The 16,034-nt window shown below is 54.7% G+C and overlaps 1 protein-coding gene across 1 annotated transcript in view; it reads right to left on the bottom strand.

Annotated features, from left to right (window-relative positions):
* Positions 1-16,034, bottom strand: part of LOC124478256 (spectrin beta chain, non-erythrocytic 4-like) — a 54,321-nt gene that overhangs the window by 7,338 nt on the left and 30,949 nt on the right. The window contains 14 exon segments of the mRNA XM_047036482.1: positions 108-168; positions 434-1,395; positions 1,606-1,802; positions 2,220-2,304; positions 2,491-2,680; positions 3,090-3,334; positions 3,522-3,656; positions 4,341-4,586; positions 4,835-5,039; positions 5,867-5,997; positions 6,162-6,440; positions 6,921-7,010; positions 7,218-7,442; positions 9,169-9,432. Of these exon segments, the coding sequence (XP_046892438.1) occupies positions 108-168; positions 434-1,395; positions 1,606-1,802; positions 2,220-2,304; positions 2,491-2,680; positions 3,090-3,334; positions 3,522-3,656; positions 4,341-4,586; positions 4,835-5,039; positions 5,867-5,997; positions 6,162-6,440; positions 6,921-7,010; positions 7,218-7,442; positions 9,169-9,432 (3,315 nt within the window).

The raw sequence follows: 16,034 nt of genomic DNA, 5'->3' as shown, positions 1-16,034 counted from the left end.
GGAGCGAGAAAGAGGACAGTGTGGGGTGATATCAAATGTTAATATTGTCCACGTATAAGACGACATGACATTAGAACCCGTTGATCCATCGCAAGCGTAGTCCAGACCTGGGCAGCCTCTCTCTCCTGCAGCTGCTCCACGATGTCTGCCAGCGTGGACCTCTTCTCCCTGGAAGCAGCCAGGGCACCAGGTCAGCAGCTCCCCTCACACACACACACCACACACACCACACCACTGTCCTCATCCCCACTGAACCACACTCACCCTGACTGAGCTCTACTCATCCCCTACTCTTCCCCACTGAATTATCCTCATCCCCCCCTGAGCTACACCCATCCTCGCTAACGACACCCGTCCTAACAGAGCTACACCCATCCCCTCTGCGCTAGCCTCCCTCACCCACCCAGCTCCTCCGCCCCCCACGGGGACTCACCCTCCCGCAGAGCGCCGGTCCGAGTGCTCCTTGGCCGTGTCGTGCTCGCTGGACTCCTGTCTCTCCAGGCGGTGGCGGTCGCGGCGGCGCCCCTCGTGGGCGTGGCCCTCCTGCTCGCTGGACGTCTGCCTCTCCAGGCGCCTCTCGTGGCGCTCGGCCCGCTCCCGCCACACCTCCTGGGGCAGCTCGTCCCTCCGGGCCTGGATCAGCTGCTCGCTGCTCAGCTGGCGCTCCAGCCGGGCCTCCCTGCCCTGGGGCTGGGACTGGGGGTCCGTCCAGCTGCTGCTGCCCGCCCTGGCGGCCCCTCGGCTGGGCTCGCTGTTCAGCCTCTCTCTGCCGGGCTCCTGGAGCACGACCTCGGCCATCACCATCTCTCCCTCCCTCTCTCTGCCTGGCTCTCCCTCCCTCTCCTTCTCCCGCTCCCTCTCCCGGGCCTTCTCCAGTCGTCCGGCCACCAGCAGGGGCGTCACCACGTCGTCGATGTGTTTGATCTTCGGCTGCCGCAGGTACGGGGACGCCCTGGCCTCCGACGCCGGCGCCGTGACCGTGGCGACGGCGTCGACGGCGATCGTGGGGATGTTGGACGCGACGTTGACGGCGACGTTGCTGATGACGTTGCCGGCGGCGGCAGAGGAGGAGGAGGCGGCGCTGAGACCGGCGGCCAAGCCCACCATGCCGACGAGCCGAGGCTCCAGGTGACGGTAGGAGGAGCCGTTCATCACCGGCGTGTAATTGGCCACGGTGGAGCCGAGGCGACGAGCCACAGAGGAGGGCGAGGGCTCCTGGGGCGGGCGCTCGGGGCGGGGCTCGGCCTGCTCGTAGATGGTCTGCCTCATGAGGGCGGAGCCTACGCTGCGGGAGGGGGAGGGCGAGGGGGAGGCGTCCTGGGGGTCCAGGAACACCTTGCGGCCCAGCAGGGGGGTGGGGGGGAGCTGGGACTGCTCTGCCTTCAGCTTCTCCACCTGGGAAACAATCACAGGTCACTTTGGAGACAAAGCCAACATGGTGGTCAGTGGAAAAGCAAAATCTGAGTCAGAATCTGAGTCAAAATCAGAACCATGATTTGAATCTAAGTCAGAGTCAGAGCTGTAATCAGAGACACAAACATTTATTTTCCTCTTGACCCCTGACCCCTCAGCGGGGGGTGTGTGGGGGGGGACTGATGCCGTTACCGTGGTGAGTCGCCGTAGCGAGCTGAAGCGCTCCTCCCAGGTGGCCGCCGCCTTCCGGAAGGCCTCGTGTCGACGAATCAGCTGCTCCACCTCGTCCACGCTGGCGCCCAGCTCCTTGCTGCTGATGAAGGGCTCCTGGGCTGTCAGCCACGCCTCAGCCACCACCGCCTCCTGGGCAAACTGGTGCACCTCCAACACTGGGGGGGGAGAGATGGGAAGGAGAGGAGGAGAGGAGGAGAGGGAATAACATTAGAGACTTATGTATGGTGTGTGTGAGTGTGTGTGTGTCTGTGTGTGTGTGTGTGTGTGTGTGTGTGTGTGTGTGTGCGTGTGTGTGTGAGTGTGTGTGTGTGTGTGTGTGTGTGTGAGTGTGTGTGAGTGTGAGTGTGTGTGTGTGTGAGAGTTTGTCTGTGTATGTGTGTGTGTGCGTGCGTGCGTGCGTGCGTGTGTGTGAGTGTGTGTGAGTGAGTGTGAGTGTGTGTGTGTGTGTGTGTGTGAGTGAGTTAGCGAGTGTGTGTGATTGTGCGTGTGTGTGTGTGTGTGAGTGTGTGAGTATGTGTGTGTAAGTGTGTGTGTGTTTGAGTGTGTATGTAGGTTGTCTCAGGGTCACTCACTGTGCTGCAACAGCTCCCAGTGCTTGTCCCACTTCTCCGACAGCTCATGTTGCTTAGCAACCACCTTGTCCAGCTTCTCCTTGATCTGAGAAACAACCAATCACAGGACAAAAACACACGGTAAGCCACCAAACATCTATCGTCTCCCAACTTCTTGGGTCGAGTCTGTGTCCGACGTGCCCGCCAGCCTCCAGAACAGCATCCTGTACATCACTGAAAAGTGAGGCGTGGGTTTGGGGAGGGGGGATCCGACCGGTGTAACCGTGGTTACCTCCTCGGCGGCGGGGTTGCGGGCGGCAAGCAGAGTCTTGCCCATCTCGATACACTGCAGCACGCTGCGACTGCGTGCCTCCACCTCGCTCTTCAGGCTCTGGTGGTAGTTCATCAGCACCTCCACAGACGACACGTCCCTGAAAGGACCAGACAGCCCACAGGACGAGGTTAGCTCTCGGGGCAGCGCGCTGACGGTGAGGGAGAAGAGCAGAGGGTTACACACCCACCGAGACAGGGGCCGGCCAGCCTGCCTCACACACACAGGAGGAACATTGAACAGCGGCCATTTTGACAAGGTCAAATGTAGGCCTTGCCATGGTGCTCATTAAAGACATTAACACAGTTACAAGCTGTAGCTACTGGGACATTCCCGATATATCTTTTTATCTTTATAGTTCATCTTGAAATAGTGTTTCTTCTTAAAGTGTTTTAACCGTAGAAAAACTAATGTAACTCTAGAAATGACATCTGAGCTTGTTCAGGAGTATTTTTGGGGGTTATGGCAGATAAAGTAGTGTTTCTACCATCATTTTCTGATTTTGCGCGCGGTCGAAACAACTTGAAAACAGGAAGAAGGTGTTTTCTAAGGCAGGGTACCTGGGTTTCTCCCCGGTTCCTATCTGACAGATGATGCTGTCCATCCACATGATCTGGTCGCGCACCACGCCGAAGAACCGCAGCTTGTCCGTCGCCGTGGTAATCTGCACACGGCACTCCTCGCAGGAAGTCAGCAGTTCCTTCCAGGAGCGCATCACTTCCTGCTCGCGGCCCGCGATGGCCTCGGCCTTCTCCCCGGCATAGACCGTCCTCAGCTGGGCGGCACTCTCCTGAAGCTGCCGCACCTGGACACACACACACACAATACACACACAATACACACACATACACAGACACGCACACAAACATACACACAACAACAAAAAACATGCATTAGTGCACGCTTCGAACTCCCACACTCAAATGGATCCAAACAGGTACAAGAGGCCAGCCCTGAGACCTGATTGGCTACGGCGTGTGCATGCGTGTCACCTGGGTGACGAGCAGCTGGATGTCGTGCTCGAAGCTGTGCATGAGCCTCTGCAGCGTGCTGGTGTTGGGCGTGCCCCCCTGGCGTGCTCGCACCTCCGGGAGACGACGCTGCTTGTCATCGATCTGAGCCAGGACCTGGGTGAGTGTTTGTGTGTGTGTGTGCATGTGTGTGTGTGTGTGTGTGTGTACGTGTGTGTGTACGTGTGTGTGTGTGTGTGTGTGTGTATTTGTGTGAGTGTGTGAGAGGGAGGGGGCAGAAAGCAGGAGAGAACAGTCAAAGGCCTGTGCAGCTTCAAGCTCCAATGCCTGTTAGAACTGTCATTACTAAGTAAAACACTTGGTCATCGTACACAGGCATGTTCAGTCCACATGAGACCAGTGAGGCTTTTACAACCATCCACAGTCTAAGCAGATGGCAGTGTGTTTATGCTTAAGTCCTCAGTCTTTTGGTTCCTGTCCATGTACATAGACATTTTGACACTTATTCATGTCATATTTATCTGATCCACAAAAAGATGTTTTAGACCTCTCTGCAGTTTTTTAGCACAATTTGTTTCATGAGGTACTGGTCAGTACTTGTGAGTACTTGTCAGTACTGGTCAGTATTGGTCAGCGTTGGTCAGTATTGGTCAGTGTAGGTCAGCGCTAATCAGTATTGGTCAGTGGATCGGTGGGTCAGTATTGGTCAGTACAGGTCAGCGTTAGTCAGTGTTGTTGAGTGGGTCAGTATGTGTCAGAACTGGTCAGAACTGGTCAGTACTGGTCAGTAGTGGTCAGGTGTGGTCAGGTGTGGTCAGTCATGCCTCCTGTCTCCTCTACCTCTCTGCAGTCTGAGAAGAACTTGTGCAGCTGGTGTGAGGCGGCCAGCATCTGTCCCCGCGTCTCCATCAGCTCCAGAAGGTCGGCCCACGCCTCGTTCACGCCGTCCTTCCACTCGGCGATGGTGGCGGCGTCGGCGTGGCCGTAGTCGATCAGCTCGTCCACCATCTGGTTGATGGCCGTCACGCGCTCCTGGCCCACGCCGCTGGTCTCCGAGGCAAACTCGGTGAACTTCTCCTGCAGAATCTGCAGAGGTTAGACACGACGGCGGACATCAGGCCTGAACACCCTGGCTCAGACTCAGGGCCAGGGGCCTCCGCACAGACACAGGCACAACCCTACACCTAGGACACACAACACTGGATCACGTTTGACATGACAGCGTCTAGTTTCTTCCTTTTCCACTTCATAAATATTGCTGACATGCCAGTGGGTGTGTGTGCGTGTGTGTGTGTGTGTGTACATGCAGAGTGAGCATCATCAGCCCTACTGACCGTGACGTGCTCGTAGTCCTGGCCCAGCTCTGGGGAGCTGGCCACCACCTCCCTCTCGGCGATCCACTGCTCCAGCTCGGCCACCTCGCGGCTCAGCTGGTACAGCCAGTACTGCTGCTCCAGCCGGGACTTCCTCTCCTCCACCAGGTCCTTCAGGGACACGTACAGACGGTCCACCTGGGACTGGCGCCTGCTGATCTGCTCGCTGAGGGGGACGGGGGACGGAAGGAGAGAGGGGGGAGGAAGAGGGAGAGAGACGAGCGTGATCAGAGTGGACTTGCCCAGGAGAGAACATCCCTCGGCTTTTTCTCTGGAGAACAGCAGAGGGCCAGCAGGGGACAGGACAGAACAGCAGGGGACAGGACAGAACAGCAGGGGACAGGACAGAACAGCAGGGGACAGGACAGAACAGCAGGGGACAGGACAGAACAGCAGGGGACAGAACAGCAGGGGACAGGACAGAACAGCAGGGGACAGGACAGCAGGGGACAGGACAGAACAGCAGGGGACAGGACAGAACAGCAGGGGACAGGACAGAACAGCAGGGGACAGAACAGCAGGGGACAAGACAGAACAGCAGGGGACAGGACAGCAGGGGACAGGACAGAACAGCAGGGGACAGGACAGAACAGCAGGGGACAGGACAGAACAGCAGGGGACAGGACAGCAGGGGACAGGACAGCAGGGGACAGGACAGGACAGCAGGGGACAGGACAGAACAGCAGTGGACAGGACAGAACAGCAGGGGACAGGACAGCAGGGGACAGGACAGAACAGCAGGGGACAGAACAGCAGGGGACAGGACAGGACAGCAGGGGACAGGACAGAACAGCAGGGGACAGGACAGCAGGGGACAGGACAGAACAGCAGGGGACAGGACAGAACAGCAGGGGCCCGGACAGCAGGGGACAGGACAGCAGGGGACAGGACAGAACAGCAGGGGACAGGACAGGACAGCAGGGGACAGGACAGCAGGGGACAGAACAGCAGGGGACAGCAGAGAGGGTGGAGGGAGGTGGCGTGGCGCCTCACCTGTCGGGGTGTCCCATCTCCAGCAGCTGTCTGCACTGCTGGGACAGCAGGCCGATGGTCTCAGCGTAGTCCTCGATGGTCTGCTCCAGGACCAGGTGCTTCTTCAGCAGCTGCAGGGTGCTGGGCTCGTCCTGGACACGCACACACACACACCGGCGTCAGGCGGGCTCACACACACACACACACACACACACGCTAAAGACACGGGGAACAATGCTAATGACACACACACAGCGCCCCCCCCCCCCCCCCCCCGTGGCCCCTCCCCCCCCTGTGGCCCCTCCCCCCCACACACCTTGCCCTTCTCCTCGTTCATCATGTGCAGCTCCTGCTCGCTGAGCCAGGCCTCCACCTCGGCCATGTCGTAGTAGTACTGCTGGGCCTGGTAGGTGGCGTCCAGCAGCAGCTGCCGCCGCTCCGTCTCCGCCCACAGCAGGGCCCACACGTACGCCAGCTGCTCCAGCCCCGCCCGCACGCAGTCCGCCTCGGGGCTGCGCATGGACGCCACCAGGCCCGCCCGCTCCAGCACCTCCTCCACGTGGCCCCGGTGGCCCTCCAGCTCCCTCTGGAGGCTCTGGGAGGGAGGGAGGGAGGGAGGGAGGGAGGGAGGGAGGGAGGGAGGGAGGGAGGGAGGGAAGAGAAGCAGGAGCTGGTTACCATCCCGTTTGCCCTCGGGTGATGCGTGGAGACGGAGGAGCCGAGGTGAGAGGGAGCCCGATCGGGTGAGAGAGGGAAATGATGAGGAGAGAGGCTGGAAGGGGAGAGGGGGCGGCGCAGATGAGAGACGAGGAAGATGCACGCAGCGGAACCTTCCGGTGAGATGGGGGGAGGACGGGCGAAGACGAGGGGAAGAGGGGGGGAGGGTGGAGGGGTGGAGAGAGGGATGGATAGAGATATGAAGAGGAGAGAGAGATGAAGAGGAGAGATAGAAGGAGAGAGAGATGAAGAGGCGACAGAGATGAAGAGGACAGAGAGAAGGATAAAGAGATGAAGAGGAGCGAGATATGGAGACGAGAGAGAGATATGAAGCTAGACAGGAGTTGAGGGGGGTCACCTGGTTCTTCTTCATGTGCTGCTGGACAGCCTGCAGGCTCGAGCCGTGCTCCTGGGACGTGGCCATGGGGAGGCGCTCCTGCACCCACAGCTACAACCACAGGAAGTGACGTCAGAACACACACCAGGAACAGGAAGTGGGGTGTGTACAATACCTCTCAACACAGCTACAGTAGCAAAATACCATAAACACAGTTGTGTGTGTGTGTGCGTGTGTGTGCGCGTGATGCGTGGGAGTGTGTACGCGTTTGCATGTCTGTGTGTGAAGAGCTTGTGTGTGTGTGTGTGCTCCACTCACGATCTCGTCCTCCAGGTCTCGTCCGACCTGGTGCACCTCCTTCGAGGCCAGCAGGATCCTCCGGCGCTCCTTCAGAGGCTCGATCAGCCGCACCATGCGCGTCTCCACGGCAACCTGCCGCTCCTCCACCGTGTCCCGGATCTGGCCCTGCTGGGGCATGGAGGCCGTCTGCACCTGGAGGTCCCCCACCTCGTGGTACCACGCCTCCATCTGGCTCTCCATGGTCTGGCGGGGGGGAGGAAGGGAGGTGGAGGAGGGGGGGGGCGGGAGGAAGGGAGATGAAGGGAAGAGGGAGGGGGATGGGGGATGGATGAGGATGAGGAGGGGGGGAGGGGGGGAGGGGGGGAGAGGAAGTCATGGAGTGTGGGTGGAGGAGTGGGGAGTGGATGGGGAGAGGTGGAGAAGGAGGAGGAGGAGGAGAGGGGGGTGGGGTGGAACGCAGGAAGGGATAGAGGGAGGAGGGAGAAGGGAGGAGCGTGAAAAGAAATCGGAAGGAAGGACGGATGGGCGAAGACAAGTAGACAGCAGGAAAAGGAAGGGTTTGAAAGGGAGAGAAGAAACGAGGGAGGGAGGGAGGGAGAGATTAGGAGTGGGTGGCAGAATGAGGACGATCTCTCCTTCTCGATTTCAACACCTCCCTTTTATCACAGTGCCACAGTAGGAACACTGGAGATGAACAGCTCTGGTTCAACCAGCCATCTGATCCCTCACACACACACACACACACACACACACACACACACAGACAGACAGACAGACAGACAGACAGACAGACAGACAGACAGACAGACAGACAGACAGACAGACAGACAGACAGACAGACAGACAGACAGACAGACAAGGAGACAGATACAGACAGACACATTCTCTCACAGCACAGAGGTAGTGTATGGGGTGTTCCCCTATACAGTTACAGTATTTACAGCCCAGTTCTCCACGCGGCTTCAGAAATGATTCACTTGACGTAAATAAATCATTGCAACTGAACACGACAATAATATCTTTAGCAGTGTCAGTGAAATGGTCAAAAGGGAACGCTTTCAACTCTCACACACACACACACACACACACCCACACATACACACTAGCACACGCTGTGCATGCACACACACAGATATCATGCATAGTTAAACAGAAAGTGGCAGAACCGTGATGCTGATCTCACCAAGATCAGGGGAGACAACAGGGAGAAGGAGAGGAGAGGAGAGGAAAGGAGGAGGGGAGAGGAGAAGAGGAGAGGAGGAGAGGAGAAGAAAGGAGGAGAGGAGAGGAGGAGAAGAGGAGGGGAGGGGACGGAAGGGAAGGGAAGGAAAGGAAAGGGAAGGAAAGGAGAGAAGAGAAGAGAAGGGGAAAGGAGAGGAGGAGAGGAAAGGAGGAGAGGAGGAGAGGAGGAGAGGAAATTAAAGGAGGAGAGGAGGAGCACGACAGAGACAAACCGAAGAGAGAAGAGTACTGTACCCCTGTTTGGTGGTTGCATGGTGGTTAGATGGTTGGATGGTTGGATGGTGGTTGGAGAGCGTACAGTAAGAGTAGCAACAAAGGCTGGCTTAAAAGGAAGTCTAAGCAACGTCATGCTGTTGGAGAGGAGATGAGAGATGGTGACATGATGACAGACCATGTGTGTGTGTGTGTGTGGGTGCATGTGTGTGTATCTATGTAAGAGTGTGTGTGCGTGTGAGTCTGACTTCTCCAATGACCATCCATTGGAGTACAGGCTGGCTTTCTGACAAAAATAGCAAATCAATCAATCTCACAGAGCAATACTCATCCAAATAAGACAAAGCAAAAAAACACACAAAATAACTCCAAACAAATACAAAATGCACATTCGACAAATCAGACGCTCCGTCGTTTCCTGACACTCCCGAGGTCACGAAGATTCACCCAATAAACAGCTCAACAATAAACAAACAGGAATCCAGTCTAACAAAACCCCAGCAGGCACAGAGACCTGAAGTTTCTTGAGTTGCTTGTTGACGCTGGTCAGATCCTGGCCCGGGTCCACGTAGCATAGCTGACCCTCGAGCTGGCCCAGCCGGTGGTCCAGACTGGAGTAGCTCTGGACCAGGAGGTCGGCCCGGTTGGCCTCGAACAGCTGGCGGGCCTTGGCCTGGGTGGTGCTCTCCAGGTCCTGCCAGCACTCCCGGATCTCCCCCAGCTTCCTCCTGACCACTGGGCTCAGCTCAGGCTTCTCCTGCATCAGCTGCAGGCCCTCCTGGAAGGAGGACGAGGGAGGACGAGGGAGGGGGGGGGGGGAGAGGAACAGTTACGAGAGAGATAGACGGAGAGAAACGGTTCCGGAAAAAGTTAAGGGCTTGTCACCCGGAAAGCCCTAGAGAGGGTGTCAGATGTGTGTGTGTGCTTGTAGAGACAGAGAGAGAGAGAGAGAGAGAGAGAGAGAGTTACAGTTAACAGAATAACAACAGAGAGTAAAGAGAGGGGTAAAAAAGAGGGAAAGAGATGGAAACAGAGAGAGAGCGAAGCAGAGAAAGAAAGAAATGGAGAGAGAAGTGGAGGACGGAGAGACTGAAAGGCGAAAGGAAAGGAGAGAGACAGACGGACGACAGAGGGAGATACACGCAGCCCGCACCGCCCAGCAGCTCAGATGAACCGGCTCGAGACCTCTCATCTCTCCTCTACCCCTATGAGAGGCAGAAGGCTGGGCCTCTAGCCATCCGTCTCAGGCAGGCTGATCAGACTGCAGCGAGGCCCAGCAGAGCAGCTCTAACTGGGTTAGCAGGGCCCCTGGGGCCCCCCCAGGTAGCATCAGCGGAGCGGCTGTGTCGGGGCCATCACAAATACACTACACTACAGAATCAGAAAGGGGTTTTATTTGCCATGAACATTTGCACAGACAAGGAATTTACTTTGGCAGGAAGGTGCACATTGGACATATAGGAATCTTAAAACTAATATATGTGGTCAAACTCTACTAAACTACTACTAAATCACTCTACTCCATCCTTCTACTTCCATCTGGCCCTCCATAAGAAATATCTCACCTTTTCATCGCACTACCCCTCCAATCTCTCCATCCCTTTATCCCTGTACCTCACCAATCTATACCTCCCTATGGCCTTCTACCCATACAGTCTCTCCTTCCCTCTAACTGGTCCCCCCCCCCTCCTCCCCGACACACACAATCTCTCCATCCCTGCCTGGTGTCCTAACATACTGGGTCGTTAACCCTCTAATCACCTGACTTGATATTCATGACCATGCAGACGCAGACCCAGCCGCTAGCACCAAAGGAGAGATTAGCACCCCCAGCCCCAGGCCCGGCCCCTTTCCAGCTCCGGCCCCCCTCCCTGCTCCCCCCCCCCCTCCCCCCCTCCCCCCCTCCCAGGCCCTGCCCCCTGCCCGCTCAATAAAGCCCCCATAATGCACCCCCCCCGCCCCCCCCCCCCCCCGCCTGCATCCCTTTCTCCGTCGGCACTCATCCAACACCCCCCCTCCGCCCTTTCTCCATCTCTCCACTCCCCCTTTCAAACACCTGCTCCCTTGCTCCCTCCCTCCTTTCATATTTCCCTTTGGTTCCCCTCCCCCACCTTGCAGAGAACAGACCCTATTTTCAGCCCCCCCCACCCTCCCTTTCCCCCTCACCCCTCCCCCCAACACACCCCTCCCACCCAGCTGTACTTCACCCCATATCCGAGGCAGTGTGCACAAGTGCATAGATGCGAGCATGCATTTATTCATTTGTGTGTGAATGTATCTCCCTGTGTGTGTATCTGAGAGTCAGCAGTCCCCGAGGACATGAAACCAGGCTAGCCAGATCTCTCTCTACCTCAAATCCCTTCCAGGAATTAAAAGCAGCCTGTCTGTTCTACAGCCAGCCCCATCCCCATCCCTAACTCCAGCCCCAGCCTCCACAAACATCCCTACCCCAGCCCTAACTCCAGCTATAGCTCCAGACCCAGGCCCAGACCCAGGCCCTGTTTCTACCTGAGAGGGGCCAGAACCAGAACCATGTTAAACAGACACACCAGCGAGAATCTGACGTTTCCTTCTTATTTTGGCATTGCTTTGTGAAATCATTTAATCGGACAACTCAATAGGGAACAGAGAGAGAAAGAGGCAGGGAGAGAGAGGAAGAAAGGGAGGGAGAGGGGAGTGATAGGGAGAAAGAGAAAGAGGGGGAGAATGAGAGGGTGGAAGGGAGAGATATAGTGTGGAAAAGGGTGAGAGGAAGAAAGGGTAGAAGCTGGGTTTAGGAGCTCGATTTGATAGAATTACAGTAAAGCCAATGAACAGATGGTGTTCAGAATCCCCATCATCATTATGGTATCATGTATACAATATCCAGCATCTGTTATTGAACTAGAATTACCTAACGTGTGGTCAACACGTTTGGCAGGTTGAATCTACTGACAATATTTGCAGCAATGTGTGAATATGCCTGGGGGTACCCCTGTGCATGGTAGAAATACACACACAGGCACATACTCACACACACAGACTCACACACACAGACTCTCTCACACACACACACATATTAGAGCTACTAAAGCCTGGTTCTCAGAGTATTAAAGCTGTCCTGCTGTACGAGGGTTGGAAATTGCGCTGTGTGACATGTGTTACGTAAGACTGAAGCTGGATCCATCAGCTTCCCTCTCTCTGCGTATTCCTCTCTCTTTCTCCTGATCCCTTTGCTCTCCATTTCCCTCCTCTACCCCATCCCTTCATCTCCCCCATACCCGACTCTCTGTCCAACTCTCTCTCTCCCTATCCCTCTTTCTCCTGTATTTGCCTCCTTTCCCTCATCTCTTCCTTTCCCTGTCCCCCCATCTTCCCCATGCCCTTGCCTTCCCTCTCCCTTAGTCTCTCTCTATGAATCCTTCTCTCTAATCTGATACCAAGTTTCTTTGGCATGTCCTCTCTGCTCCCTCCTTCCTCTCTCTCGCTTCTCTCTCACTCCCTCTCTCCCTGTCCCACCTCTCTCTCTCTCTCTCTCTCTCTCTCTCTCTCTCTCACTCCCTGTCCTACCTCTCTCTCTCAGCACCCTGCATCACTACGACAGACAAACAACGAACAACAACAAACAATATAGGTTTAAAGAGAATGTTCCCAGAGTGTGTGCTCGTGTCTGTATGTTCGGGCAGGACATATCATTATAAAATCTGTTTTACACTAAAAGGCTTAGATTATGTTGTTGTTATCATTATCCCTGATAACGATGTGTCATTGAGGTTTAATATTAGCTTACCAGTTCAAAAACAGAACTATTAGTACTACACACACAACGTACACTCTAAAAGCCACACCACACACAGTCACACACACACACAACCACACCACACAACACACAGTCACACACACACAACCAGACCACACACAGTCACACACACACACAACCACACACAGTCACACACACACACAACCACACCACACACAGTCACACACACACACAACCACACAACACACAGTCATACACACACAACCAGACCACACACAGTCACACACACACAACCACACACAGTCACACACACACACCACACACAGCCTAACAGCCACACACACACACCCTAACAGCCACACACACACACCCTAACAGCCACACCACACACAGCCTAACAGCCACACCACACACACACAGCCAGCTCCCCCTCTGTGACTGCTCTCCGGGGGCTGTGCTCACCCAGAGTGGGTGTGGGGGCCTCTGGGTGAGATCCTCACTCTTACAGTAATGAGATAACAAGGCCAATTCATGATCAGAGAAACTACAGAGAAAACCTTGAGGCCTGTGGGGTTAGACACTAGTTAACTAGCTAGCTGTACCTCGTAAAGGAACAGGCGCCGCGCTGCCTACAGTATACTGTACACGCTGTAGGACCCAAAACTAGGGAAGATGGCAGGCTTGGTTGAATTAAATTTGAGGCATGACAACACAGATTTCCCAGGACTAGCAGGAACCCGGGACCTCCATCAGAAAAATCCTACATTAGCTAAATGTATCTCTAGCTAAATGTTGTTCCTTCACAAAAAGTATGCAAACAATCATTTATCATTAGAAAAGGCTTTAATCTCGCAAAATTACATGATGACAACCAACGGTGTACACGTAAATCCATTTATAGGCCAAATGTATCTAATGTTGCTACTGTTGCCTCCATTCAGTTAGCTATAGCAGCCCGTGTTGGTGTCCAGGAGTAATTTACCTCCTCCAAAAAATTGTAAAGGCTTATGGGTAATTAGTCATGTCTCATTATGACAGGACGCTCTCTTCCTTTCTATTGTAACTGATGGAGGACAAGAAGACGGTTGAGACCCCCCCCCCTTCCCCTCGCTCACCCAGGACACCCAGATTAACTGAGGATCTGACATCACTTCCTGCCGGGTGCACTTCCTGCTTCCTGCCTGTGCTGTGGAAAGCGGATGTCTGGATGTGTGAGAGAGCGGCAGTTCAAATGACCTTCACACATGAGCTACGCCAGACGGAGGGAGGAAGGGAGGGAGGGAGGGAGGGAGGGGGAGACTGGCTGTTGCCTGGCAACGTCTGCAAGCGCAGCCTCGTTCCCCTCTGCCTGGCGAGGAGGTCGCACCTCACTGGCAGCATCACACACGCACCTCGTGACAGACGGCGCCAGGCGAACCAAGAGAACAGTCAGTGCTCCAGATTTCCTGCTCCGCTCTCCTGTCGGGTGGTTGTGACACCAGGCGTGGTGAACACCTTCTACTGGCGTGTTCTCGAACACTTTCCAGCCTCCTCGCGTTCTAGACAACCTCCCAGCCTGTTCACATTCTAGAACCCCTCCCAGGCTACCGAACACTGCACAGCCACAAGCTGACAGATAGAAGAGCACGGGTGCTTTGAAAGGCCGGGAGGGCAGGTCAGAGAGGAGGTTACCTTGAAGGCTGTGAATCTCTCCAACAGCTAGCATTAGGCTCTGCTCTTCTCGGCTGGGCTGAGCTAAGCTAAGGCTGGGCTATGCTAAGGCTGGGCTAAGCTAAGGCTGGGCTATGCAACGGCTGGGCTAGACTAGGCTAAGCTAGGCACACAAAACTACACAACGACCTCAAGAAAATCCTAAAAGCATACAGTAGCCTTACCGTGTACCCCGACATCAGCCTGTGAAACCCAGCCTGCACACATGAACATCCAGGGGAGTCGATTTGAACCTGCCAACTCTGCCTGGATCCCTTCTCCCCCCAACTCGACTCTCAGAGACCCCCGCGGAGACATCCTGCCACGGTCGGCCCTCAGTCACACCTCCATGGTTGTAATGTTTTAATGTGACATGGAGACAGCGTTGTGTTGGATGACGGTCTATAACTGGCTAGCCGCCTAGCTGGAGATCTCTACACAGGGTCCTCAGGGCCCTGGTATACAGCATGTACACACGGGACCTGCACTTGCCCTTTATCAGAGGAGCGTGTGTGTGTGTGTGTGTGAGAAAGAGGGAGAAACAGAGAGACAAAGAGAGAGTGTGTGATTGTGTGGTACTGTGCGTGTCAATCATTCTGTGTGTGTGTGTGTGTGTACACTAGGGGCCTGGCTGGGTGCTTTATTGAGGGGTGGTGTAGGTGAGCTGTGACAGAGTCAACCCAGAGACGTTGAGTAAGGATATTACACAGAGAGAACCGACACACACACACACATACACATTGCTGTAAAGGGAGAAGAGGGTGCCTTGTCTCAACACATCAGCGTTGTTGACCCATCAACATTACGTTTCACCAGCATGGGGGCCAACAGTGTTGGTGTTTGGGTCCTGAGCGGGGGGGGGGGGGGGGGCAGCAACACCAAGAAGTCATCCAGTACAGGAAGAAACTTAAAATACAACTGATTACCACATTAGGTCACTTAGAACTGTAGTCAGGTCCACAGGAAAGATTACCATATTAGACTAATCATTTTACAATTCAACATTTCATTAATTTACAAGTAGCTTTTATCCAATGAGACATACAAATAGTGCACAATATGCTTGTAAAAAAGAACTGCAGAAAAATCAGAAGAGGTATCAGAAGTGCACAGTTCTTATAGTATTTGAATAGTTGGAGTCAAGAAAGGGTGTGTATTTACCAGGCAGAGTGAAACATAATATTGTATAATCATGACCATATTAGATCAATACCAGGTCAGGTTCACTCTCTCTCTCTGGGTGTGGCAGAGAGCTTCTCTACAATGGAGGTCTCTCGTCCTGTCTCTCTCACCGCTATGCTGCCATCTGATCTGACCTCAATGTATATGACTGGAAACAGCGAGCCACACCACTCATGGACAGACTACATGACATCACCACCGCCGGCCCTCTACAAACACGCATCTGAGTCTCTCTCTCTCTCTCTCTCTCTCTCTCTCTCTCTCTCTCTCTCTCTCTTTCTACAAGCACACACATCTGACTCTCTGTCTCCGTCTTTACACACACACCTGACACCCTCTCTATGACTTTCCGGAAGACAAGCCCTCTCCTTCAAACCGGCTCTGTCTCTCTGGAAAGCCCCGTCCTCCTCCTGGGCTGAGGCTGGGGAGAGTCAGCTGGATGTGGGAGATACAGGGACTGTAACAAGCAGCTCGTCAGCCTGTGGGTGTATGTGCCTCAAGCTCCTAGTTACCTAACTTTTCATACAGTGAGGATGTAATATGATTGGCTCTTACCATAGATACAGTATGATGTCATCAGGAAACTGTGTCGTCAGGAAGAGTTCTTAGAACCACATAAGATCAGTTTATAGGATATAGGCCTAGGCTAAACCGGGTACTTAGACTGTGACATATAAACTGGTGTTACATGCTATGGATGATGTTGCCAGAATACCTTTTGCTGACATAAGTATGGCAAACACAGATGTCCTAACAACTAAAGGAACAAA

The sequence above is a fragment of the Hypomesus transpacificus genome, chromosome 15 (genome assembly GCF_021917145.1).
Source record: "Hypomesus transpacificus isolate Combined female chromosome 15, fHypTra1, whole genome shotgun sequence".
Classification (NCBI taxonomy): Eukaryota; Metazoa; Chordata; class Actinopteri; order Osmeriformes; family Osmeridae; genus Hypomesus; species Hypomesus transpacificus.
The sequence above is the reverse complement of the archived record's forward strand: the minus strand, read 5'-3'. Positions and strand labels throughout refer to the sequence as shown.